Here is a 27,516-nt window from a genome sequence, read left to right as displayed (position 1 = left end):
TCTGTAGACCGGGAGGGTATGTCACTGTCTTGTTTCCGCCCCTTGACCAGAGATGGTCACTCCGCTGCCCCTGGTGACCCACAGAGCAGAAGGACCAGGTGTTTCAGAGGGAGGTTTCACTGATGACGTAGACTGCGTTCCCATATGCGGGCCCTATTCTCACTGCATAGCGACTCCCTGGCTCCTAAAGCTGGTCTTGCTCATATACCAGCTCGGCCCTGGGCCTTCCCGGGTTACTCCAATTGGAAATAGTCTTCCTCTTCCGGTATAACCCTCAGCTGTGGAAAGGCTTTGGTGTCAAATCTGGGGTGAATCCTGCTGTGTTCCTTGGCTGTGAGGGTTTGGGTGGTGATTTGACCTTTCCTGTGCCTCCACCTCCTTCCTTGTAAAATTAGAGTAACAGTCCCCACCCTGCAAGATGAACTGCGTTGATGCCTAAGCCCCTTCCCTCAGTGCCTGGCACAGAGTAAGCCCCAGTAACATGGAAACTGTTACTGCGTTATTACTGCCCCTCTAGCTCTTTCAAATCCATTTTAAAATAAAGTAAAACTTAAAATTATGAGAACACTCCAATTGCCTGCTCATGCTTAATGTCCGCGTGTCACCTGCCTCCTTGATGGTCCCACCTGGACCATCTTTTTGCACATGGCCTGTGCTTCACAGTCAAGTATTCAGCACCAAGTGGGAGCCAGGAGAGTAAGTGGAAGGCCAGCCTGACCTGAGCAAACCCCATCCCCACCACAGTCTCGTTTCACACCACCCAGCCCAGATGGAACAACAGAAGCAATGCAGTGAAGTGTTCAGTGTGCTGTGTGGAGAATAGAACATGTTGAGTAAGGACGAGACAATTAGCCACGTAAAATCCCTGAGCCACAGAGACATGATATAATGAAAACCACTCGTGTTTTTCATTCTTCCCCACCTGGTAGCCAGCACCCCTGTTCTTTTTTAATGACCAGACGTGCCCCTGCTCAATGGAGCTTTAAATGATCATGGGTTGAAAGTCTGTGGTTCAGAAGAAACCGATAACTAGGCCAAATGTGATCAAAGTCAGGCGCGTTGTGGAAGCAGTTACCTAGTGAGTTCAGAAGACTGCCTGGCAGCGGGACACGGAGGCTCAGAGGGCCCCCAGGTTTCTTCTTTTGATGTGGGGTTTTGTTGTTTTATTAAATTATATACCAAAATATGTCACTGAAATTCAGCCTGGGCTGCCTCAACGTTCAGACCTCACTGGAAAAGAGCCCCCTTGCTTACAGCCTGCACTTTGGGAGTCACTGCGTGAACTTCCTCATGACGTGTGCTGTGGGACTATCTGAAATCCCTACCCCAGGATTGGCTGGAATCCCTCAGTGTCAGATCTGATCTCTGAGGTGCCAAGTATGAAAAAGGAAATTACGTTTTTTATTTAACCCATTTCCTGCTGAAATGCCATGCCCCTCTCTGCAGAGGCCGCACTTTTCTTGTTGAGCCATTCTGATGGAGGGTGGTGTCCCCGTGTCTTCTGACGCAGCATGCTGTGTTGTCATTTGGCCACGAGAGCTAGGGGAGAAGACACTTGTGGCCAGGTGCGGTGACAACTGTACGGCAGTCAGTTCGCCGTCTCCTAAGTGTGCTTCTGGGAGCCCTCTGCACCCCTCATTCTAATGAATACGTGTTCTTGTCGCCTTTGCTGTTACGTGTGCGCTGGGGCGCCCAGACTTGAGACTAGCAAGTTAGAAGAGAAGAAACAGAAGAGAGACGAGAACCAGGACACGCCAGCCTTCAGAGGAGTAATAACACTTTAGCTTAAATTGCCCAAGAATCGCCTACCCATGCACATTGGCTTCTGTAAACTTAATGAAAATACACAAGTGGCTTTCCAAATTACAGTCTAAATCTTATTCTATTAAATATAACGATAACAGAAATCTCTAGGTAATAGCAAAGTGATTTCCAGGGCTAAGCTCAATGAAATAGTCTGTTTATTGCAAACAGTTTTCAATATCACTTTAGATTTTAAGATAATATAAAATAGTTTAGATGGCCCTCTCTTTGTTCTTTAACAAGATTTAGCATTTATTTCGTAAACAAGAGCATGTGATCTTTCCCTGAAAATACAATGCTAACAGGAACAATTTTGTGATAATGTTTTGGAGACCCTTTAATAAGTTTTGTTTTCCTTTTTTTTATTAAAGAGGGAAACTATCTTAATATTTCTAAAAGTTGAGCTGAGGAGTGATTGTCAAGCAAAAGACTTTCATCAGTACATCTTCTAAATTTTCTTGACATCTTTCCAACAGAAAATTCTTAATTTATTTTTCAGTTGAAGTGTCTTATCAGAGTTCTGGTCTTTGATACAGAGACCAGCCTGACCTTGAGCCATATACTTTTTCTTTTCTGTGCCCAGATACCCAGTACCTCCAAGATACGATGAACCACGTCCTAAGCTGTGTCAAGAAGGAGAAGGAACGGACAGCGGCCTTCCAGGCCCTGGGGCTCCTTTCTGTGGCTGTGAGGTCTGAGTTCAAGGTCTATTTGCCTCGTGTGCTGGAGATCATCCGAGCAGCCCTGCCCCCGAAGGACTTTGCCCACAAGTAAGCATCTCTAGTGTGACTGCACCTGCCACCCATTCAGTCAGAGAGGAAGGATGCCCATCCCGCTTCCAGGAAGTTTAATCTGGTCTCGGCCTCAGTAACCCCCGGGGAACAGCAATGGCATAGTTCTCACTTTCCTGGATGAAATGACATCCAGGCGTATATTTGGGGTGTATTAGATGCCAGTGCTGTTTTCAGTATTATTATATACTGGGCATCCCAGTTTTACACTTCTCTCGGCTTTCAAGGGTCTTGCTTTGATATGAGACCCAAAGAGAGGAGTCCTGGACTAGAATTGAGGACACCTGAGAGTCATCTTTTTTCCTTATTGCTCAAGTTGGATAAGTTAGTCCACTTCTTGCAACCTCCCAGTGAATAAAATAACAAGAGATGCCTGCCGTGTCCTGCCAGATAGGGAAGACAGGGCAGCCTCTCTAAGGCTAGGCACTGGGGCTGGAGTTGCCTTGCTCCCTGCTTTGGTCACTCCCTGCTTCGGTCGCTGGATAAGCTCGGAGCACAGCATTGTCGTCATCGGGAGGGATATCGTGTTCCCACGTGCTGGCTGTGCCCGTCACGCTGGTCCCGACTGAACACGTTGCTCAGTTAGCTTCCTAGCTAGGTACCCTGGCAGCATGGTGCTAACCCACGTGGTGAGAATTCAGAAAAGGGCCCCTTCCTCAAGACACTCGCCTGCCATCTGCTGGGTGGTAGTTTTAACGTCACAACTCGACAGTGTCCGCAGTGCCGTGGATCCCCGCACACACACGTGGTGGCCTTGCCCGGTGACTCACCCGCCTTGCCCTGGGTGGTTTTGAGGTGGGACAGAGCAAAATGTTGCCTTTCTAGCCTAGCCGCTCTGTGGTTCTCTGCAGGAGACAGAAGGCAATGCAGGTGGATGCCACCGTGTTCACCTGCATCAGCATGCTGGCTCGAGCCATGGGCCCGGGCATCCAGCAGGACATCAAGGAGCTGTTGGAACCCATGCTGGCGGTGGGACTGAGGTGGGTGTTGAAAACCTAACCCCCCCTTTCTGTGCTAGCACAAGGGTTGGGCCATGGCGTTGGGACTGTATTCAAATAGCCAGACCTGGTTGTTTAGGCATTAAATGGGACAGGCAGGAGAACTCCATAAACGCAGTGTCTCAAGTCCCAGTTGCTATGTGATTTTAACTGTTACTTTTAACTTCCCTGAGCCATAGTTTTCCCATCTGAAAAGTGAGTACAATAACCAACTCAGTTCCTGATTGTTGTGAGGGCAAGTGGAAGATTTCACGAAATAACTACTCTTAGTGCAGTGCCTTGCACATAAGAAGTGCTCAGTGTATGCAGCTGTTAGATTTATTATTGGATAAATTGCTTAAGTTCCCACACTTTAGTGCTCCTCATCTATAAAACGATGTTCTCAGTCTGCTTTCCAGATTGCTTATTGAGATTGCTTTCCAGATTGTTTATTGAGACTTGGTCTTCTTGGTGACTGAATTACATTAAGCAAGTTCTTCCCTTGGTAAAAACCAAAAGCTTGTAGATTATCACTTTGAAACCTTTGACCAGGCCAAGAGAGTTCAGGACATTTAGACTATTGTCTCCTTTCCACTTTAAAGACCAAGCAGATAGGGGGCCCAACCCCCTTGCTGGACAGCAAGGGCTGTTTCTTCCTAAGAGTAGACCCCCCTGTCGTGTGCCCAGCCCCACGTGTGACCAGTTTCCTTCCCTTCAGTCCTGCCCTCACTGCCGTGCTCTATGACCTGAGCCGGCAGATCCCGCAGCTGAAGAAGGACATCCAGGACGGACTGCTGAAGATGCTGTCCCTGGTCCTCATGCACAAGCCCCTCCGGCACCCAGGCATGCCCAAGGGCCTGGCACACCAGCTGGCGTCCCCCGGCCTCACCACTCTCCCCGAAGCCAGTGATGTGGGCAGCATCACTCTTGCCCTCCGAACGCTTGGCAGCTTTGAATTTGAAGGTAAGAAGTTGTAGTTACTCTTGCCAAGGTGGTAAGTGATCCTGGGAACCTCGAGGAATAAAATTAGAGGGTGTTAGAATTCCTGGATCTCGCTAGGGGTCCTTGAGACAGTAGCTGATTCTCAATCAGCTTGTCCTTCCCACAGTGCACCCTTTCCATGCATTGTTGATTCCTCCTCTTTTGTTTCTTCTGTCCCATACTTAATTTGGGGGCAAATGGTAATCCAGAAAAATATTCTTTAATCCAAGAAAATAATGTCTCAGAGATGGAAACGTCAGAGATAGAGCCGCTTCCCCACCTCCCCGAGCCGAGGTGGTTTTATTGCTTTAAAATGTGTGAGCAGGGGCTTTTGGGCGTTTCCAGTTTTATGGTGGCTTGAGTTCTAAGAGTGTTGTAATGTGTTTAGAATTCTAAGCTGCGGATGGACTCATATTAATACCATAGGGACACATATTTCAGGAAATGAAAATGGATACTTTTGAAATTTAAGGTGGTATTGCTTGTGTTGGTCAAGGCCGCCGGGAAACAGGCCAATACAGAAAGCCTAAACGGCCTTCAAAATCCTGCAAGCCGCCTGTCGTCCCCCAGTGCAGCTCCTCCACTGACGTTCACTGCCACCCAGGATAATTCATTTCTCATGAATAGAAAGTAGCTATATTTAAACCCAGCTTACATCAGACTCTTTTTGGGATTTAAATCTGGGAACTAAAATAGATGTATAAATTTCATCACGCATTGCTGACTGTTTGGAAAACAAAGGACTGGGTCACAATCAAATAAAATAATTTATTCTTTGAAAGGACTAGAGAAAGGATTCAGGTCAGGGGATGTCTTTTCCTCTCTCCCAGCTCCTCCTCTGCCTTCCATCTGCCCTTCTGATTGGAAGCCCATTTGTTGCCTCTTTAAGAGAAGAGTTCTGGATCAGTATCTTGCTGGCCAATAGCCTGTTGAAACTTGACTTAGTGGCCATGAAATAGAAAATGCACTAGTAAGTTGCTGACCTACTATCCAAAGCAGCAGTTTATTTTGTTTTCTGCATGCCTTTGTATCCAGGTCACTCTCTGACGCAGTTCGTCCGCCACTGTGCGGATCATTTCCTAAACAGCGAGCACAAGGAGATCCGCATGGAAGCTGCCCGCACCTGCTCCCGCCTGCTCACGCCCTCCGTCCACCTCATCAGCGGCCACGCTCATGTGGTTAGCCAGACTGCCGTGCAAGTGGTGGCAGATGTGCTCAGCAAGCTGCTCGTGGTCGGGATAACAGATCCTGGTAAAGTTTCTGAGACAGAAGCATCTGGGGAAGTGAGCGCGGGGCCTGTGGGAAGGAACTAATTGCGTGCATGGCCTCTCTAGGGACCGTCAGCCTCAGCAAGCTAATGTCCAGCTTTCTCTACAAGGAGGGCGTTGGTGTAAGATAATGTCTTCAATTGTGTAATCTCTGCTCCTATGAGTAGAAAAAAGAAGGCCAGGTTAGGGGAGAGAAAAGTATCTGGAATCCTCTCACTAGACTCTGGAGGTAGAGGTAGAAAATGGCAGAGGGCTGGAGGCTGAGGTCATTGAAGAGGCTCAAAGGCTCAATTACTCTTGCAGACCCTGATATCCGCTACTGTGTTTTGGCATCCCTGGATGAGCGCTTCGATGCACACCTGGCCCAGGCAGAGAATTTGCAGGCCCTGTTTGTGGCCCTGAATGACCAGGTGTTTGAGATCCGGGAGCTGGCCATCTGCACGGTGGGCCGGCTTAGCAGCATGAACCCAGCCTTTGTCATGCCTTTCCTACGCAAGATGCTCATCCAGGTAATGATGGGACGTCAGCCCTAGAGGCAACAGGCGGAGGACTCTCATTATGAGAGCTCTTGGCCAAAAGAGTGGAGAACCAGGAAGGGGGAGAAAGATTGAGGTACCTGGTAAAAGCGACATTTGGCTCCAGGAGTCTCCACGAGCTTCCCCAGCTTTAGGATCACGGGGCTTGTGCTTATCTCCTCTTATGCGTCGTGTGATTTTTGCCGCCAGGGGACCCATTAGCCCCAGACTCAGCTTCTCATACAGCTCTTCTGGCAAATCATTGGCAGCTCCATTTTGGGTCCCTTTTCCCTTAGCCTGCTGCAGGTGGCTCCAGTCTTCCCAGCACACCTCTTTCCTTCACGTTCCTGCTGTGCTTGCTGCTGCCAAGTATGAGAATGGTGCCAACATTGTTTCTCATCCTCATTGCCCCTGGCCCCAACTTTCATTCTTCCATAATATGAGATGCCAAGCTAAGCGCTGGGACTAGAGCTTGAAGCTGGTTCAGGCTGGCATTGCTGCTAGCGCTCGTGAAGTATTCAGTTCCTGCTGCAACGCACCTCCCCGGGCACTCCCTCTGGCCTCCCTGTGAGTGATGTGTGCTCTTGCCCCCCCTTCCCTGAGTTATTTCCACCCACCTCTTCTGGATCTTAATCTGGCTCACCAGTCATTGCTTGTCCCCCACTTTCACCCTGTCCCTCCCTTGCCCTCTGCTTCCTGACCCTCCTCCTGGGTTTCTTTTGAAATAAACACTTCATAAATGCAAAGAACCTAAACATAGAAAATCGTTAATATATACCTTTCACCTAGAGAAGTGTCTTGTATTCGCGGCTTGTCATAATGAAAGTAACTAAATTTATCATCAAATTTTATCATCGGAAGGTTGTACTTACGTGTGTGTACTCTGTTTCTGGTCCAGTGGTTTATTCCTTTAACTGCTGGCCTGTGTTAGGAGGGCTTCTCGTTTTAAGCCTTTAAAGTGCCTCAGGTTTTGGGAAGGAAAAGAATCATTGCTGAGCCCGCCAGCTCATACTGTGTTAAATGTTTTAAGCATGGTATAGGAGCATCGTCCAGTGAGGAGATCGGTCTGTTCAGTCAACACATATTCTGAGTAGCTGCTCTTTTGCAAGTACCGCTGGGCACTGGACATCGGTGAACACGCCAGGCTTGGCCTGGGGCCTTAAGAAGCTAGTTGTGAGCGATTAGGACACTCATTTTCCTGTTATCAGGGAATGTGAAGTATTGGTAAATGGATTTGCCGTGTACTGAATACAGCTCTGAGATACCAAAATTTTAATCACGTTTTCTTGCTTTTAAACTTTTAGGCAAGTTGTCCCAAGTTGACTTGACATTTTCCTGCCTCAGTTAAGGGACGTTACCGACATTACCGAAGTAATGCTTCGGCGTTTTCTTGATGTCATCATCCTCAGGGTGGGCAGTGGGTATTAGTGTAGTGCAGCAGTGCCCTCTATTTCTGGAAGGGAGTTTGGGGTTCTTTAATTTGACCCTGCATTGCCCCAGAGAGCTTGCCCTCCTTACGGGGGCCCACTTCCTGCAGTCAGCCATCTCCTTGCTGCTGTGGGTCTCTTCTTAGTTTCCTGCTCAGTCCCTCAAAAAGAGGCTGCTGAGGGGATCCAGAAAGTCAGGATCATAAAGTCAATAACCTAAGACAAAATATAGTATTAAATTGTAGACTCCTTTGGGTAGCAGAGTCGTAACGCAAGCTTTGTTGTCTCGCTTTCCTTACTGCTCGGAGACTTCCCTCTGGCAGCTCAGCTCTCCCGCAGGCTGTCTGTATTAAGTTGTCTGTGTCCACGAGTGTGATGTGCTGCTTTGCTGCTGTCTCAAGCGTGTCAGTCAGAAGAAACGTAGTTATCTCTGCTCATTGGGGTCCAAGGGGATTCTGTTGAAATGGTCCCTAACTATTTGGGCTTATCTAGATGTGCCCAAAACAGCTATCGAGTATCATTTTTCTTTCAACTACATAGCTGTTCTGACTGTGCTTTGATTTCTTTTGTTATTTATAGGTCCTCTCAGTGATTTGCTGTGTGGACCAAGATTTTTCACCCAAAAATCCCTCCCTTCAGTCTTCATTTCTGCAGAGCCCCCCTCAGAGATGTCCCTGCTACTTTTCTCAGCCTCCTCTGCCTGGGCTGCACTGGTAGCTGTGCTCTGGAGAACACTGTGGGGCCCTGGGTGTGTGACAGCAGGAAAGGGGCTTCTTCCACAGTGTTCTCCCCGTCACAGCCGTATCCAGGACTTGGGTGAGCTGCAGAGATGTCATCCCTGCTGGTGGAGTGTCTAGCAGCTGCTGATCTGCAGTGGTGTTCTGGGTCTTTCCCCTAGTCTCCCGCCACATTTTCTTTTTTGACACAGCTTCTTGCTAGAATTCCCTCCACCATAGCGCACCTTTCTCCCCTGCAGATTTTGACAGAGCTGGAGCATAGTGGCATTGGAAGAATCAAAGAGCAGAGTGCCCGCATGCTGGGGCACCTGGTCTCCAACGCCCCCCGACTCATCCGACCCTACATGGAGCCTATTTTGAAGGTAACTCACCAGAGATGAAGGGACTGGCACTTGCTCTTGCCCCAGCAGTGGCAGCACTCAGGGTGCTGCAGTGGGAGTGCCACGGTGCTCCCTGGTGGGCTGGACAGAGTAGATTTCTTGGTCCCAGGGTCAGCAACAAGGCCACATCAGGCACTCAGTGAAAGAAGACCAAGAATCTCATCTCTGTTGGAGAAAGGCTCTCCTTTAAGCGATAAGCTGTGCTTCAAGCACACCCTCGAATATACTTAGAAAGAATAGGGGCATAAGGTAACTGCCCCAGAATAAAGAAACATGAGCTTTCAAATGTGAACATGTTAGGGTTGTATAAATCTTTCATGACTTACCTGGGCCAATGAACACATAATGGAGCGCGGGAAGTGCTCCTAAATGGTGGGATTCCCAGCGCTCTCATAGGCCGGACTTGTGCTCAGTATGGAGACGAGCTTGAGAGAATCCACATTCCAGAGCAACCCTGAACTCATAAGGTCTAGATGTAATATATCAGTGACTGAGATGGTCTCTTGCTTGGGTGAGTTTTCTTATGTAACAAAGGTTTGCAGTTGATTCTGTTCTGCATGCGTCTTCTCATACTTTTTTTCCTTAGGCTTTAATTTTGAAACTCAAAGATCCGGATCCTGACCCAAACCCAGGTGTGATCAATAATGTCTTGGCTACAATAGGAGAGCTGGCCCAGGTACGGGGCAACCACTTTTCCTGTAGGGAGGAAAGAAATGTGTTTAGCCTCTGAAGAAATCAAAACACTTCTAAATGCCATCATTTCTAATCTCATCTACCACCTTCCTTTCCTTTGTAGGTTAGTGGCCTAGAAATGAGGAAATGGGTTGACGAACTTTTTATTATCATCATGGACATGCTCCAGGACTCCTCCCTGTTGGCCAAAAGGCAGGTGAGTAGGACAGGCCCCGTGAGACCTGGTCTCTCTCCGTCCCCCCAGCTGGTGCCTGCTGCAGTGCAGGGTACATAGTAAGCGCTCAGAAATACTTGTTGAATGAATAAAAAGAAGAAAGACTTTGAATCAGGATTATCTGTCCTCCTGACCTGGAGTCACTTTCAGTGTCAGTGCTGACCTTGCCATTTCCTCTGCGCAAAAGAAAATGCAGCTCCTCTATGAGAGCCCCACTCCCAGCGGGAAGAAGCAAGCCTGGGCTCTTCCTGGGGAGGCAGGCAGCCCTGGTTCACCCTCCCCACCCTGGCCCCACTGTGGTCACGGGAGGTCACTGGGTGACTAGACTGAAAGAAAACTGTCTTTAGCTCCTTCCAAGTCAGACTTCTGTTTCTGTGCAGGATTTACAGGGGCTGTGGATTTCCTTTGAGAAATGTGGGAAGGTTCTTTTTCTTATGACCTAGCGATTGTTGTAGGCTGTGCTTAACAGTCTTGTTTCAATGCTCTAACTCTTGGGGTTTCTGTTCGTGGTTAGTGTTTTATTGGAAATTCTTTTCTCATCATATCCTCTTCAGGGATGTCATTTAACAGCATGCCATGAAGCTTTCTTTTCTTGCTCACTGGCTCAATGCACCCTGTCACCTTTTCCCCGTCCAGGTGGCCCTGTGGACCCTGGGGCAGTTGGTGGCCAGCACTGGCTATGTGGTGGAGCCCTACCGGAAGTACCCCACTTTGCTTGAAGTGCTGCTGAATTTCCTGAAGACCGAGCAGAACCAGGGCACACGGAGAGAGGTAGGAACAGGCAGACTTGGTCTGTAAAGGCTTTACCAAGAGAACAGAGCAAGGAGGTGGGTGGCGTAAACACGTGCTGACAGTACTTATGGGCTTCCTGTCCCCCCACTCGGATATGTGCTGGTTGTCACAGGATGTGAGAATATCTGAGAAACCTTGTGATGGGAGGTGATGGTGAATGTCCCCCCATTCTCCTTGCCCCCCAGGCTATCCGTGTATTAGGGCTGCTGGGAGCCTTGGACCCCTACAAGCACAAAGTAAACATCGGCATGATTGACCAGTCCCGGGACGCGTCCGCTGTCAGCCTGTCAGAATCCAAGTCAAGTCAGGATTCCTGTAAGTAGAGGGGGCCGTGAGGCGCTCACTGCATTTCTGCCTCACCAAACCCTCATCGCCACGTCTAGCGGGACCCTCAGGCTGGGCACCTGTGGTGTTACAGCTCATCGACCCACCGCACAACTCCTGAGTGACAAGACCTTGGTTCCCCCTGAGTCACAGTAGGGAAGCTGCTTCCCAGAGGGCCCGGGGCCTCGGCCTGTCTGGACTCGTCAGGTTGGGCTAGTGCCGCTTGATGCCAACGAGAGAGGAGCTACTACCTCGTCACCTCTGCTTCTTGGGTGCCTTCTATTCCTGAGGCCCCTGAGGAGGAGGCAGCAAGTTAGTCTTCCTTCTGACAGGGAAATCCGAGGCAAGATTCGGGGGCGTCGACAGGCTTAGTGGTCAAAAACCAGGGCAGTTTTTCCCGCAAGTGGCCTGGCCATAGAGCTTCTTTGCCTTTGGATGAGCAGCCTGAGAGACTGCGTAGGCTATGGGGGTGCAGGGGGTGCAGGAGAGCTTTCTACACTTGAACCCATCTAAGTAGGGCCTGAAATTATGAAAGTTTGACAGCGCTCACACTATCATTCCAGAAAAATGTTGTGTTCCCAAAAGAGGTCATTTATCTCTATACTGTACAGATGGGATCAAATTGCTTCTAGTTTGTTTTTTAGTCCATCAGAGAAGTGCGCCTTTGGGGGTCCTCCATCACACCCATCCCTGCCAGCACAGTCTAGCCATGTCCCCAGGCTCCTCTAACCCAGCTGTGCCAGCCAGCCAGTCTCTTGCTGTTTCAGGTCTTACCTCCTCATCACATCGTCCACGCCCCTCCCTCTGTATCCCTTGCTCCCCTAGTCCTGGAGATCCATATTGTTCACACCAGGTAGCATTTGCCACTGACTTGTCAGAATACCCTAGAGGGACCAAGCAGCTGCTGAGCAGATGTTTGCCTAATTTAATTCCCTTTACTTTCATTTGGGGGCATAATTATTTTTATTGATGGTTTCAGCTCTGAAGCTGTAAACTGTAATGGTGAGAAGCTAAGTTAAACGTAGCGATTTGAAGAAAACCCATCCTGTGCTGTTCTAGGCCTTTGTGATTTAAGTAATATGAAAGCCAAACACTGTTCGGACCTTGACTTTGAGCCCATTCAGTGCTTCCCAGTACAGCCTGCGCTCCCTGTGGCGGCAGCGGGCAGCAGAGGGGAATGCTCACGTCTGCCAGGAGTTTTCTTGCTGGTGGGTGACAGAGTCCTGGCATGTACAGCTCGCGATTCTCACCCCATTTTGCTGCAGCTGACTACAGCACCAGTGAGATGCTGGTCAACATGGGGAACCTGCCCCTGGACGAGTTCTACCCGGCCGTGTCCATGGTGGCCCTGATGCGCATCTTCCGAGACCAGTCCCTCTCCCACCATCACACCATGGTTGTGCAGGCCATCACCTTCATCTTCAAGTCGCTGGGGCTCAAGTGTGTGCAGTTCCTGCCCCAGGTCATGCCCACCTTCCTGAACGTCATTCGGGTCTGTGACGGGGCCATCCGGGAGGTGAGTAACTAAAGCCGCACCCCTCCTCCGCCCTGCTTTGCACCCCACTGCACAGAAGACACCTCTGTGCCTCTGCTTCTGGAGGACACACTCACTGGCTGTTGTGCCCAGCGCCTTTCCTCCCTCAACTTCCAGCACCTCGGGGCATGGGGTTCATCAGCTCAGCCGTGTTTCGTAGCTTAGCCCCTTCCAAGTGGCTGATGAAAGGATGACCGGGAGGAGCGACTGTTGTTTGTTCCTGCTAATCTAGAATTCAAGCCAGGTGTCTGGTGCAATGTCCCACAATGTGGATTAGACTTCAGTCAGACGTACTTAGTGCAGCTACCTGAGGTGGCGCTACGTGCTGCTTCGTGGGTCTCATGCCATTGTCCCCATATTGTTGATCCTAAGTTTGCGCATATGTTTAAGTTGCTATCTGTCAGATTTCCATTGAAAAGTTACCTTTTTCCTTTTGTCACCATGAAACTCTCTTGTTCCTGTTCCCCAGTGGTTTCCCTGAGTCAGCTGTCACGCTGCTGGTTGCAAAGTAATGCCTGGGTGGGTCTGTCATCCCCTCGCGTTAGCACCTGAACTGTTCTCTTAGGCGACAGATTTTTCTCCTCTCCCTCCCTTCTTTCTCTCTCTGTCTCTGTCTCTCTCTCTCTCTGTCTCTGTCTGTCTCTCACCCTTTTCCCCGCCTCTCAAGCACAGAATATGCAAAGTCATTCTGTGATTTCTATGACCTGTAGCACAACTGACAGCAAACCTTCTAAAGTTTCAAGGTGGCGTTGCAGGTCCTGCTGTTCTTAAAACATACCAGGGTGTGCAGTTGGCACCTGTGTTTAAAGGATACTTGAATTGGTTATTTTCCCTGTGTGATTATATATGCAATTTGAGGTACATTTACAAAAAGACAGTATCTTTTCAGAAATTATATATTCTAGCTTTACACCCGGAGTATAGAAGTATAATTTGCTTTTATATAATCAACCTTAGTGAATTCTTGTTAATTCTGACAATTTACCTGTATATTTTCCCAAGTTTTTATTCTAGATAATCAGTCTGCAGAGAGAGAAAGAGAAAGCAAGGACACTTTTGTTTTCTCTCTTAACCTGTGAACCATTTGTTACTTTTCCTTACCAGAACATAGGGTTGACTAGACTCAGTGATACTGGAAACCTTCTGTCTTATCCCTAATTGAATTGGGCCTACTGTTAAGATTTTACCACTAAGTTTAATGTTTGCTGTAGGATTTTGGTAGATAGCTTTTTAAAGATTATAAACATTCTTTTGTGGTCTTAGTTTGCTAGATTTCTTAGTTTCTTATTTGCTGGATTTCTCAAATGCCTTTTTTTCCCCTCTTGCTGTGAACAGTGCAGGTGTGTTTTATTTCTGGGTGATCTTCTTTCTCATAGAATGGAGACCCATCTAAGTGTTTGCTACAATAATAATTAATATTAGTATTTTGCAATAACTTTGTAATTTCTTTCCAAATAAGATAGCATTTTAATCATTCGCTCATATGTATACTCTTTTTCTCCTTTTCAACTTCTTGTTATAAATATTTGTGCTTCTAGGAAACTGTAATTAGTCGTATAAATTTATCATATTTCAGTGTCCTTGACTTTGTACCTTTTGAGGTACCCTAGGAGTCCATTATTTGAGTTACACTAATATTTCACATCACAAGCCAGTAAGTATTGAGTTCTGAGGTGCTGTACAGATGTAACCATGATAACAAGCAAAAGTAACTTATAAATCAAAACAAAAAAGTCTACCTCCAATGAGGCTACCTTTTAAATATTTAAGATTATGGATGGGCGGATGGATAGAGGGAATGATAGGGAAAAGCCTCCAGTATTTATCCTGCATTGCCAATGTCTGAATCTGATAGGACCAGTTTTATTTTGCTTTTTGTTGCTTGATCTAATTGACATAAAATGTTATATTAGTTTGTGTTGTACAAGATTATTTAATATTTATATATATTGCAAATGGTCACTATGACGTCTTTTTAACGTCTTTCTGCCATACAGAGTTACAAAATTTGTTTTTCTTGTGATGAAAACTTAACCTCTTAGCAACTTAGAAATATACAGTACAGAATTATTAACTATAGTCATCATGTACTTTACTTAGCAGAATACTATCCTGTTCTCTCTCTCACATACACACACACAAACTCACATTGATGTATTTCTCTTTATTCATCCATCCTTGAACAACTGAGGTTATGTTGTGACTTTTTGTAAATACTGCCACAATGAACACATGGGAGTACATACATATTTTTGATTTAGTGTTTTTCTTTTCTTTTTTTTTTTTTTAAGCTTTATTTATATAAGAACCAGGGTACAGGCCAGAGGTGTAGAGGGGTGAGAGGATTCACCAGAGACAGAGCGGAGAACAGAACAGGCAGACTGACTGAAATACACTGCTGAGGGGAGCAGCGGGCGAGACAGGAGTGGTCTGCCGCACCATGTGGGTTGCTCCGCAGCCGGCAGGGATCAAACCGGTGCTGCAGTGTCTGTGGATAGCTTTACAGCTCTGTGCTCAACTGCCTGCGCACCAGGGAGGCCCTGTGTTTTTATTTTCTTCAGATAAATACCCAGAAGGGGAATTGCTGGATATTATTGTAGTTCTAGTTTTTTTTTTTTTTTTTTTTTTAAAGATTTTTATTTATTTATGCATACAAGAACTGGGGTACAGGCCAGAGGTGCAGGGTGTGAGAGGATTCACCAGAGACAGAGGGGGGAGCAGAACAGGTGGATCTACTGAAACACACTGCTGAAGGGAGCAGCAGGGGAGACAAGCTACGTCTGCTGCATCATGTGGGTCAGCTCCCCGGATGGGGATCAAACTCATGCTGCAGTGACTGGCGATAGCTTGATGGTGCTAGGAGTTTAACCCCTGCGCCACCAAGGAGGCCCTATTTTTCATTTTTTGAATAACTTTCAAACTGTTTTCCACAGTGATTACAGCAGTTTGCATTCCTGCCAGCAGTGCCCAAGGATTCTCTTCTTTCCACATCCTCAACAGCATTTTGTTATCTTTTCGATCTTAGTCCACAGGGGTGAAGTGATGTCTCATAGTGGTTTTGGTTTGTGGTCCTTGGTGATGAGTGATGGTGATGAGTGATCTGTTGACTACCTGAATGTCATCTGGTGAAATGTCCATGCATATCCTCTGCTAATTTTGTAATTGGATTTATTTGTTTTTATTTATTTATTTTTTTTTTGCTATTGAGTGGTCTGAATTCTTTCTGTATTTTGGATGTTAACTCCTTACTGGATGTATGATTTACAATTATTTTCTCCCATTTTCTCTGAGTTGCCTTTACATTTTGTTCATGGTGCCCTTGGCTTACAGAAGCTTTTTAAAAGTTTAGTATAGTGTCATCTGATACTTGCTTTCGTTCTTTGATTTGGGTGTCAAATCTAAAAAATCTTTGGCACAATCAAAATCAGATAAATACCTGTTTTTTCTCTGTTGTGGTTATCACATGGCTTTTCTCTTTCAGGGTGTTAATATATTGCGTTAGATGGACATATGTTCTGGTGTTGAAACTGTTGAATTCTTATGTGGAAACCATCTTGGTGATGATGTTTTGTTTTAGTACATTAATTTTATATCTAATATTTATTTGAATCAGAACCCCAAATAAGGTTTACACTTAGGTTGGTATATTTAATTCTTCTTTTCTTTCCCCCTCTTTTTCTTCATGCCATGTATTTGTGGAGGAAAACATATTGCCCTATAGAATTTCCCTTGATGGAGCTGACTGATTATATCTTCAATATGTCTTTTAACTTCTTTTTTTTTTTTTTAATTTTTATTTAATTAATTATTTATACAAGCACTGGGTACAGTTAGAAGCACAGGAGGGTGAGAGAATTCACCAGAGCCAGAGCGGGGAGCAGAGCAGGCAGAAGGACCGAAGTACACTGCTGAGGGGAGCAGCGGGCGGCAGGAGAGGTCTGCGCGCCATGTGGGACCCTCCTCCGGTGGCCGGGGAGCAGCCGGGGATCGAACCGGCGCCGCAGAGGCTGCGGGCAGCCTCGCAACCCAGCGCTCAACCGCTGCGCCACCGGGGAGGCCCCTTTTAACTTCTTATGAACTGGTTAGAGTCCTGATTGGGCTAGGGTTAAAGTTCCATTCTTTTGGCCAGAAGCAGCTCACAGGCAATACCGCATACTTACTGTTTCTACCTTTGGTGAGCTGAGACTTTCTAAATGATCTCCTAGTGGCGACATGAAGAATGATGAGGGAGACCCTGGTCGGTCCCTGACAAAGTCCCCATCAACCTTTATCCTGATCATTTTAGGGTTTGCTGATGATTGCTTCCTAGAGTCATTATTTGGTGACTGCAAAATGATTTTCTAATTATTCCTCCTGGATTATTAGCTAGAAATCACTTGTAAAGAATGTTATATCATCAACTTTTAGTTAATCTGGAGTACAGTCTGCAGGAAAGACAGAATGAGGGCAGGAGTCTTATATCAGTTTTTCAGAATAATGAACCAAGCCCCTTGCCAGCTTTTGGAGGTGACCCAGGCACTCACCCCAACCCTTTGCCTTTTTCTGAAGAACCATTATCCACTCGGGGAGTTGGTAAATGGTGTTTCTAGTCATTGGCGGCTCTGTTCTTTTTTCATAAATCTAACCATGCCAGACGACCTGACTATGTGGTCTATAGCTTGGCCAGGAGTCTTAGTCTTTGATTGCTTTTTTGCTTTCTGGCAAAAAACAATAATATAGTCTAAGGTTTATCCAGTGCATTCCACTGCTCCCCAGGAGGGATGGTTCCTCCGAGTGGGCTGAGAGATGGTGCTCGGGTGCCACTCGTTGCTCCTGGCGCGCCATCAGTCTTCGGTCCTTCCAGTAAACAGAACCCTGAAATCTTATTTTTAGGAAGAGGAATAATAAGTCATTGCAGTCCTGACATTTCCAATTCAACTTTACGATTAAAGAGCCTTTACTACTTTGATTTTATACTAATATCTCTTATCCGTTACACTGACATATTTAGTTCCCTGGTTCTGACATGTGCATAATGATGTGCTGCAGCTTGCAGAGATACATCTATATGACTCTCGTAAACATACGAATAGGAAGTGACCAGTATAAGTATTAACAATGAGATTACTTTTGCAGCTCAGGAAGTGCTGCAGGGTTTTTTTGTTTGTTTGTTTGTTTGTTTGTTTTTTAGAGATTTATTTATTCATGCATACAAGAACTGGGGTATAGACCAAATGCGCGGGAGGGTGAGAGGATTCACCAGAGACAGAGCAGGGAACAGAACAGGCAGACTAACTGAAACACACTGCTGAGGGGAGCAGCGGGTGAGACAGGAGAGGTCTGCCGCGCCATGGGAGATTCTCCCCAGCCAGCCGGGATCAAACCCACACTGCAGAGTCTGTGGACAGCTTCACAGCGCTCAACCACCTGTGCCACCAGGGGAGGCCCAGTGCTGTAGTTTTTGTTGTTGTTCTCGGGATGTGCCCTCTTGGGGCTACACACCAAACACTATGTTTAAAGCTCCTTGAAATTCTTCTCTGAGTGATTGTGTAGCCAATTTCGTGATCATTAAATTCATTTGTTCTTGTTTATTTAAAATTTTTAGAAATTTCTTTGAGCATTTTTGATTTAATTTTCATTCTAGTTCTGTAAAACTTAAACGTAGTTCCAAGGCCAAACTTTACAATATGATATATTCAGCAGAGTCTCGCTTCTCTTCCCTTCCTTGTTTTTTTCTTCCTGGTATTACTCGCTGATGCTGTAACAAATTGTCACAGCCTCAGTGGCTCCAACAACACACATTCATTATGTCACAGCTCAGGAGGGCCTGAGTTCCTACAGGTCACCCCAGACTAAAACCCCCGTGTCATTTGGACAGCAGTCCCCTCTGAGGGCTGCAGGGGAGAATCTATTTCCTTGCTTTTTCTAGTTCTAGGGGCTGCGCCCATTCCTCAGCCCTCTTCCTCCATTCACAGGCAGCAACTTTCTCTGAACCTTCTTTTGTCACCAGGTCTTTCTGTCTGACACTGCCAGGGACTAGTCTGGGCCCACCTGGAAACCTCCCATCTCAAGGTCCTGAGCTTATTAAATCACAACTTCATAGGCCGCCCCCCCTTGTCACATATGATGATTTCTGCTCGGGTTCTAGGGTTCTACATGTTTCTGGGGTACTGTTATTTGTTGTTGTTTTTTTTTTTTTTTTTTTTTTATAGAGGCATGTTTTTCATTTATTTATTTGTTTTGTTTTGTTTATACATGCACTGGGTACAGTCAGAAGCGCGGGAGGATGAGAGAATTCACCAGAGCCAGAGTGAGGAGCAGAGCAGGCAGAAGGACCGAGGTACACTGCTGAGGGGAGCAGCGGGCGGCAGGAGAGGTCTGCGCGCCATGTGGGACCCTCCTTCAGTGGCCGGGGAGCAGCTGGGGATCGAACCGGCGCTGCAGAGGCTGCAGGCAGCTTCGCAACCCAGCGCTCAACCGCTGCGCCACCGGGGAGGCCCTGGGGTACTGTTATTTGCTTCCCACTCTTCACCTAAGGTGGTTGGGGATTTGAGTTTTTTATCACTTTTTGTCTTTTCATCTTTTGTTTTTGAAAGTGTAAGGACATACAGGGCCTCCCTGGTGGCGCAGGCAGTTGAGTGCTGCACTGTGAAGCTGTCCGCAGCCTCTGCAGCACAGGTTTGATCCCAGATGGCCGGCGAGAATCCCACATAGCGAGGCAGACCTCTCCTCCCTGCTGCTCCCCTCAGCAGTGTATTTCTTCAGTCTGCCTGTTCTGCTCCCTGCTCTGTGTCTGGTGAATCCTCTCATCCTCCCGCACATCTGACCTGTACCCCAATTTTTTAATTTAAAAATTAAAAAATTAAAAAAAAAAAAAGAAAGTATAAGGACATATATCTACCCCACCTTCCTTCCTCAGAAAATAATATAAACTCTATTTTATGAGCCCTGCTTTTTTTTATTTTTTTAATTTAGCGGCCTGTCACGGAGTTCATGCCTTAACAATATACTGAGAATATCTTTTATGTTCACGTGGTACTGCCTGTGTGAACACTAGGAGCACAGCTATTCACGAGTCCCTACTGAATGTCTCTGTTCTTTCCAGAACTTTGGTCTTTAAAAAGTCCTGAAATGAAAAGCTGTGTGCAAACATCATTTGCACCACTTTTCCTTCTTGCACTTGACGGGCCTCACTTTTTACATTTAGATCTTTCAGCTCTTTGAAATATGTCCCCATGTACAGTTTAAGGAATGGAAGTAATGTTATCTGTTTCACTGTTAAAATGTTGACTTACAGAACTTATTTAGCAAAGTCTAAAATAAAATTAATATCTCTATCTTTTGCCAAAACATACAAAAATTTGATTGCTCAAACTGCTTTCCTCCCTGCTTATGTTATTCTCTTGTACCATCTTTTTAAACCACCAATTAAATTATCACTGCCGTTCTGTGCAGAGTGCTTGTTTACAGTCATCCACACCTGTCATTTCATTTCTTCCTGTCTCCCATCTCAGCTTCCTCCTGGGATCATTTTCTTTCTTCCTGAGGCAAATTCCTTTTGCGAACATCCATTGAAGTAAAGCTCTGTTTATATTTCACCCTCTTTTAAAATCTTCATTTAGAGACCACTGCTCTGGGTTCCTGGGCAAAGCAGCTATTGCCCCGCTGTTTTCTGATTTCTTTTGTTGTTATTGTAAAGCCACAATCCCTTCTTACTTTACTTAATCTCCCTTTTCTCTGACCGTTTCAGAAGCTTATCATTGTTTTTATTGCCCTGAAGTTTAACTCTGTATCTAGATGTGGACTTCTTTTTCTGATCCTGTTTGAGATTTGTAGATTTTTTGAATCTGAGGACTCCACCCATCTGTTTTATTCCTTCGAGAATCTGATTTGACATACAGATTTTTTTTTTGTAGTCTTAGAGTCTCTTTGTTTCTTGTCCATGTTTTTCATCTTTGTCTCTCGGAGATAGAGTTTGTATATTTCACGTCCATTTTCTGTTGGCTAATTCCACAGCTGTGCCTTTTTGGCCCATCATTAGTCTTCAGTTTCAACTAAAGACTAATTTAGTTTCAACTTTTATTTCTAAAGTTCTACCAGGTTCTTTCACATATGCTTAGTGTTGTCTTTGGGGTGTGTGTGTTTGTGTGTGTGTGTGTGTGTTATATTGTTTCTTACTAATTGTTTTATTGCCACTTTTATTCCACAAAATTCGCTCTGAAGTTGCCTGTCTTAGAGAGGATTTGCATGTCTGTATCTGCCAGGTGATCTGCAGGGGGAATTTTAAGTTATTTTCTGGGCATAGGGCTTCTCAAATACCCTGCAGGGGGAATTTTAAGTTATTTTCTGGGCATAGGGCTTCTCAGGCCACACAGTTTAACCCTCTAAACCTAAGAATGACTTGAAATTACAAACTCCTAGGGGAGACTTTCCTTTGCCTATACCCCAAATCAAGACTGACAAATCTTTTGTCTCCTTCTGCCATCGGGCGGGTTTGTGTGCGTCCTTTCTGTCTCACGGGCTTTCCTGGCTTCCCTGTTGTCTGCAGTGCCTGCTTGTCCTCCAGCGTAGATTGTCTTCTCCCAGGTTTCCTATAACAAAAGTTTAACTAAAGAACCTTTGTAATTTGAGTCTCGGGTTCCTTGATCTCTGCAATGTACTCTGGGGGGGAACGCTGGAGACAGGTAGGGATGGCTCTGTTGAGGCGAGCCTGTACTACGTGGTGACCAAGTTCTGACCACTTTACAGTCCACTGGTGTCCCTGTCATTAGAGAATCTGTCCACACTGTTTTTTTTTTTTTTTTTTTAAGATTTATTTTTTATACAAGAGCTGGGGTACAGGCCAGAGGCACGGGAGGATTAGAGGGTTCACCAGAGACAAAGCGGGGAGCAGAACAGGCAGACGACCAAAATACACTGCTGAGGGGAGCAGTGGGTGAGACAGGAGAGGTCTGCCGGGCCATGTGGGAATCTCCGTGGCTGGACAGGAATCAAACCCACGCTGCAAAGGCTGTGGACAGCTTCTCAACCCACTGTGCTCAACCCACTGCGCCACTGGGGAGGCCCTGTCCACAGTCTTTGAACGCAATCTTGTGTGTCCTGTCAGTTTTTCCTTTTCAGGTAATGGGTTCCATAAGTGTGTTACTTAATATTTAAAAGTATCCCCAGGGCCTCCCCGGTGGCGCAGCGGTTGAGTGCTGGGTTGCAAAGCTGCCCGCAACCTCTGCAGCGCCGGTTCGATCCCCGGCTGCTCCCCGGCCACCAGAGGAGGGTCCCACATGGCGCGCAGACCTCTCCTGCCGCCCGCTGCTCCCCTCAGCAGTGTACCTCAGTCCTTCTGCCTGCTCTGCTTCCTGCTCTGGCTCTGGTGAATTCTCTCACCCTCCGGCACTTCTGACTGTACCCAGTGCTTGTATAAATCAAACAAACAAATAAATAAATAAATCTTTTTTAAAAATTAAAAAAAAGTATCCCCAGCTTACACAAGTTTCAAAATGTGCAGAAGAGTGAAAATCTATATGCCCTTGCTAAATTATCCTTGTGAATGGAGGGGTATAATGGCAGGGAGAGCCATAAAGAACTTCTGGAAAGGGGGCTCTACACTATGATTTGCTACTTAATGTTGACACATACCATTACCTGAAGACTATAACAAAATAAAAACCACAACTGGAAGACCCCCTTTAACCTGGACTGTAGTTAGAGTTTTCCTTACCCAGGCCCTCCTTAATCTTTCCGTGGGTGACATCGCTTCCCAGTTTGTTTTGTGCCATTTTCAGCCTATCAGTCACAATGTTGTGGCTGATCCAGTGCTTCCTTGGGCTTCTTGTGTGATTGTGAAGGATGGATGCCTGTAAGGACAGGACAGGGCATGGAGCAGGTTTTCTGATCCAGCAGACCGGGTAAAGGAGGAGTGAGAGAGTCCTGGAGGCCTTAGTGGCTTTTGCAGGCTTTTATTGGGATTTACCAGGTACACAGCAGGCAGGGGTGCCGGAGGGGCCAGGAGGCAGGCAGGCCTCCCAGCCCCCAGCAAGTCCTCACTCTATCTGGGCTCTCTGGCGTTCTCTGGTGGCCTTGTTCTCGTGGTTCTTCTGCTTCTGCTGGCATCCCCGTGACACCGCCCTTAAAAGCCCAGTCTTAGCCCAGGTGAATCCCATCTACATATGCCCACACCCTATTCCAGGTGCCCGCCATCAGGCATGCATTCAGGACTACAGGGTTCCGTCATCCATGGCAGGAGAGCAGAAAAGCCTGATGCTTTTTACCTTACCCTACAGTGCCCCTCAGCAAAACCATTAGGCAACTCTGGGAAAAAAAGAGGTTTATTACTTACAAGACCTGGAAATTACATAACACACCTGGGGCCACACGGTGAGGTTGTGGGAGAAAGAGGGGCGCACAGAGCATGTATGTGTGTGTTGGGGTGGAGCAGGGCTGAGGGAGGAGAGCTAGAGGAAGCACAGGCCTAGGGGCCTGCTTTTATAGGAGTTGAGGGTGGGCGCCTCGGATTTCACAGGCCCGTTCTTTATTGGTGAATTTAAAAATCAGAGTGATCATTGCAGGCTCAGGGGCAGAATGACAGAAAAAGGAAAAAAAACCCAAGTGGCCCCAAATGACCTAAATGAACCAGATCCGTTACTCAAGGGAGCCTGGAGGGGCAGTGGGGAGACAGCCGGGCCCTTTATCCAGGGGCATGGGTGATAGGCAGCATGTGCATTGGGGGCAGCTCTCTGATGGCTGCCTGGCCTCGTGCGTCATTCAGACACATGCATTACCAAGAAAAGCCGGCTGGCCAGGTTTACCCTGCAAGCAACCAACTTAAATAAATCCCCTTATGCCATCCCTCTTCCAGTTTGCTTGTCAGTATGATTCATAATTTCTTAGAGACACAGTTAACTAATTAAGACCTAATTAATTGGGTTAATTACTATAAATGAGCTACAATATCCATCCAAGCTAGCTGTATTTGTTTTAGAATGTAAGTGGTAGTGAATTAGGTCTGAATAAACAAAAGGTACATTTGCTGTTGATTAAAGTGTTTACATCCACTTTCAAGTCGTTAATGTCTCCAGAAACCCTTGATGGCTGGTGTTCACTGAGCGCTTGACATGTCCCTGTCTCAGTGCTTTCCAGTTATTACCCATTAAACTCTTCCAGGAAGCCTGTCAGGGCCTCCCTGGTGGCATAGGGGTTAAAGTCTCAGTGCTATCAAGCTGTCGCCAGCCACTGTGGCCTGAATTTGATCCCCCAGCCAGGGAGCTGACCCACATGATGCAGCAGACCTCTGTCTCACCTGTTGTTCCCCTTAGCAGTGTATTTCAGTAGATCCGCCTGTTCTGTTCCCCACTCTGTCTCTGGGAATCCTCTAACCCCCCCATCTCTGGCCTACACCCCAATTCTTGTATGATAAATAAATAAAATCTTTAAAAAAAAAAAAAGTCTGAGTCAAGTATCTCCATTTTCCCACTCAAGAGAATGGGCTCAGAGCAGTTAAATGAAGGTCACAAAGTTCATAGGTGGCAGAATGGCTCAAAACAGCCAGTCTGGCCCCAAAGCCCCACCAAAGGTTTAAATCTGATTCCTTTATGCATCTTCTCAGCAGATGGGGTGGCTGGGCAGCCAGTTCCAAAGTTGTCTCTGTTGGAATAGGCTTAGCATGAGCCTGGGGGCTCTCGGTCCTTCCTGGTGCCAACTTGCTGACATCTTCTCTGCAGTTTCTTTTCCAGCAGCTGGGAATGCTGGTGTCCTTTGTGAAGAGCCACATCAGACCTTATATGGATGAAATAGTCACCCTCATGAGAGTGAGTAGAAGCCAGTGCTCTGGCCTGGTCATCAGTGTTCTGCTTGGGGAGCTGCTCTGGATCCCACCGACATATTTTTCATGGGTCACTGTAGAGCTCTTGCAACTCAAGTATGAAAAGTAGAACAAGGTTTCCCATTGGAGCAGGGGCTGATTCCGCAGACTCCCAGGTACAGGAGTTCAAGGCATGAACTCTGAGGAGGATTCCTGAAGTAATTGTTCTGCCGGAAATAGACTCCTGAGTTCTTCACCTTGCACACAGAGCAGTTTCACGTTAATGTCACAACAGTGCTGGAACTGTCCCCACAAAAGCCCTCTTCCATATGGCCCATAACATCCTGGCCTTTGAGAGGATTGGGCATTGGGTTTGCCTGGATTATTAGATACGATGGACACCTGGTCAGGCTTGGGGGAAGAAGGTGACGCTTTACCAGCTTCCTCCAAAAGCACAAATGCTTCTCTGGCTGCAGGAGCAGATGAGAAATGTCTCCTGTTCCAGATTTGATAACATGCTTTAAGTAGGTGCCAGAGGACTACACATTGATGACTGTCAGTTTTTCGTTTGGGGAGTGGGGGTGCAGCCTGGTCCTTCTTGCTACTTATCCTGTGCAATGTACCTTCCTGTTGCATTATAACTTCTCTGCTGGGAAGGTTGCTTTGCAGAGAAGGCTGTGTCCTCACAGAATTGGAAGGCAGTTCTTCCAGTGATTCCTATTCTTTTCACCAAGCCTTTGTAGTTGGCTTGGAGGAAGCAGCAGGACTAAAATCAAAGTGGCTGGCTTCAAAAATGGAACTTCCCAGCAACTCGATCTCAGAACTGAAAAAACCTCTATCTGTATAAATAATTCAAAGCTGCTCTATTCCCTAGCTCCTCCCACAGAGGCCTCCATACAAGAAGAGTCAGCCAGAAGCTAATGGAGCCTGCTGGGCGTATGAGGGGAGGGGCAAAGTGAAGCAGTGTGCTCTTGACAGGAAGCTCAATCTTCGACTAGGTCCCCAAGAAGACTTATGACCAAAACAGGGATTTGAGGTGGGGAGCCTCCACCTACAGAATAGAGCCTGCATTTCCTCAGATTTGAGAAGAGGCAGCAGGTTCCCCCTTTGCCTGTTGGTCTGAGCACTTTAATTGGCCCCCAGGGCCCAGGAGTTAACAGTCCTTGTGAACAAGGATCCCGCTGACCTCCTTGTGGTCCCCATGAGCAGCCAGCGGTGATCTAGTGAGGGTGGGGGGCTTTGTGTGAAGAGGACAGAGGTGCCCACAGTAGAGAAGGGGAGGATGCAGGAAAGCCTTCTTAGGGAAGTGACGCTTATGTCAGGTCTAAAATAGAAGCTGAGCAAGAAGATTCCACACAAGAGCATGGAGCAGGGCACAGTGAGTAAAGTGGCCTGGTGTCCTCTGGGCAAGGGCCCTGTGACTGAGTAGGGTGCCAGCAGGGCCAGGGGAAGGAGGATGGGGAGGCGCCCATCTTGGGACCTGCCACGCTCTCTACAGTTCTGCTTTTTGGTCAGCTCAGTTCCTTCATTCGTATTTCAGAAGAGCCATACCTGGCTTTACTCCTCTAACTCTTTTCTCTCTAGGAATTCTGGGTCATGAACTCCTCAATCCAGAGCACAATCATTCTTCTCATTGAGCAAATTGTGGTAGCCCTCGGGGGTGAATTTAAGCTCTACCTGCCCCAGCTAATCCCACACATGCTGCGCGTCTTCATGCATGACAACAGTCCCGGCCGAATCGTCTCCATCAAGGTGAGCAGCTCGAGGCAGCCCAGAGAGGCACCCCACAGAGTCCCTCAGTGTCCGCCAAGAGCCCAGACCTAGTTCTGAGTGACAGGGTGACGTTCGACCCACAAGACTGAATCTGGGGAACTGATACTTGGTGGGGGCAGCTTGTAGTTCTCACACGGGTGCCACCCTCTCATTGTCCTTATGTTTCGCATCTTTATTCTTGGTAAATGTTTTACCCCAGAGTGATTTTTCTCTACTACCTAGCAACTGATTACTTATTAGTTGAAATAAACTCAGAGACAGCAACGCAATATGTAAGAAAAATAAAATGAGGTGGGAAAATGTGTTACCAAAGAAGGTTTCTCAAGCCACTTCATAAAGGCTTTTCAGAGCCCAGCAGAATTTCCAGCTGTCATACCGCTGCCCCCTACATGTTCAGGAACTTGACCTCTGACCATGTTGTGTCTCCTCGGCTTCGCCCCCTTCCGCAGTTGCTGGCTGCGATCCAGCTGTTCGGGGCCAACCTGGACGACTACCTGCATCTGTTGCTGCCTCCTATCGTGAAGCTGTTTGACGCCCCTGAAGTCCCACTGCCGTCTCGAAAGTAAGCCCCTATCCTCTGGGACTGGCAATACCAGGCTTGATGGCTCTTGATGTTTTATTGAAAATGTCCCCTTTTTTAAGATTTATTTATTTTTTTTATACAAGACCTGGGGTACAGGCCAGAGGCGTGGGAGGGTAAAAGGATTCACCAGAGACAGAGCAGGGAGCAGAACAGCCAGGCGACCAAAATACACTGCTGAGGGGAGAAGCGGGCACGACAGGAGAGATTTGCCACACCATGTGGGAATCTCCCTGGCCAGCCGGGAATTGAACCTGTGCTGCAGAAGCTGTGGGCAGTTTCACAGCGCTGTGCTCAACCCGCTGTGCCACCTGGGAGGCCCAAAAATGTCCCTTTTTTTTTTTTTTTTTTTTTTTTTTATAGAGGCATTTTTTTTTTATTTATTTATTTGTTTGTTTGTTTTGTTTATACATGCACTGGGTACAGTCAGAAGCGCGGGAGGGTGAGAGAATTCACCAGAGCCAGAGCGGGGAGCAGAGCAGGCAGAAGGACCGAAGTATACTGCTGAGGGGAGCAGCGGGCGGCAGGAGAGGTCTGCGCGCCATGTGGGACCCTCCTCTGGTGGTCGGGGAGCAGCCGGGGATCGAACCGGCACTGCAGAGGCCGCGGGCAGCTTCGCAACCCAGCGCTCAACCGCTGCGCCACCGGGGAGGCCCCCAAATGTCCCTTTTTTAAGTTCCCAAACAGCTTTCTATTTTTTGTTTGTTATTACAACTCATTTTTTTTAAGATTGATTTATTTATGCATACAAGAGCTGGGGTATAGGCCAGAGGTGTGGGGGGTGAGAGGATTCACCAGAGACGGAGTGGGGAACAGAACAGGCAGATTGACCTGGTGAGGGGAGCAGCAGGTGAGTCAGGAGAGGTCTGCTGCACCATGTGGGTTGCTCCCTGGCTGGCCGGGGGATCGAACTTGTGCTGCAGAGACAGCGGATAGCTTCATAGGTTGCGTCTT

General features: G+C 47.1%; 1 protein-coding gene across 1 annotated transcript in view; it reads left to right on the top strand.

Moving 5' to 3' along the window:
* The window catches only part of MTOR (mechanistic target of rapamycin kinase), a 111,839-nt gene that overhangs the window by 9,238 nt on the left and 75,085 nt on the right, over nt 1–27,516 (top strand). Inside the window, exons 9-22 of the mRNA XM_037499205.2 lie at nt 2,387–2,573; nt 3,446–3,574; nt 4,290–4,534; nt 5,588–5,803; nt 6,124–6,329; nt 8,739–8,861; nt 9,466–9,555; nt 9,676–9,768; nt 10,423–10,557; nt 10,764–10,893; nt 12,168–12,418; nt 24,130–24,216; nt 25,794–25,961; nt 26,432–26,544. Of these exons, the coding sequence (XP_037355102.1) occupies nt 2,387–2,573; nt 3,446–3,574; nt 4,290–4,534; nt 5,588–5,803; nt 6,124–6,329; nt 8,739–8,861; nt 9,466–9,555; nt 9,676–9,768; nt 10,423–10,557; nt 10,764–10,893; nt 12,168–12,418; nt 24,130–24,216; nt 25,794–25,961; nt 26,432–26,544 (2,173 nt within the window). The remainder of the gene's footprint in view (nt 1–2,386; nt 2,574–3,445; nt 3,575–4,289; nt 4,535–5,587; nt 5,804–6,123; nt 6,330–8,738; nt 8,862–9,465; nt 9,556–9,675; nt 9,769–10,422; nt 10,558–10,763; nt 10,894–12,167; nt 12,419–24,129; nt 24,217–25,793; nt 25,962–26,431; nt 26,545–27,516) is intronic.

Source organism: Talpa occidentalis, unplaced genomic scaffold, assembly GCF_014898055.3.
Source record: "Talpa occidentalis isolate TD23 unplaced genomic scaffold, MPIMG_talOcc4v2.1 talOcc4.9, whole genome shotgun sequence".
NCBI classification, from domain to species: Eukaryota; Metazoa; Chordata; class Mammalia; order Eulipotyphla; family Talpidae; genus Talpa; species Talpa occidentalis.
This window is presented reverse-complemented; position numbering and strand designations above follow the sequence as displayed.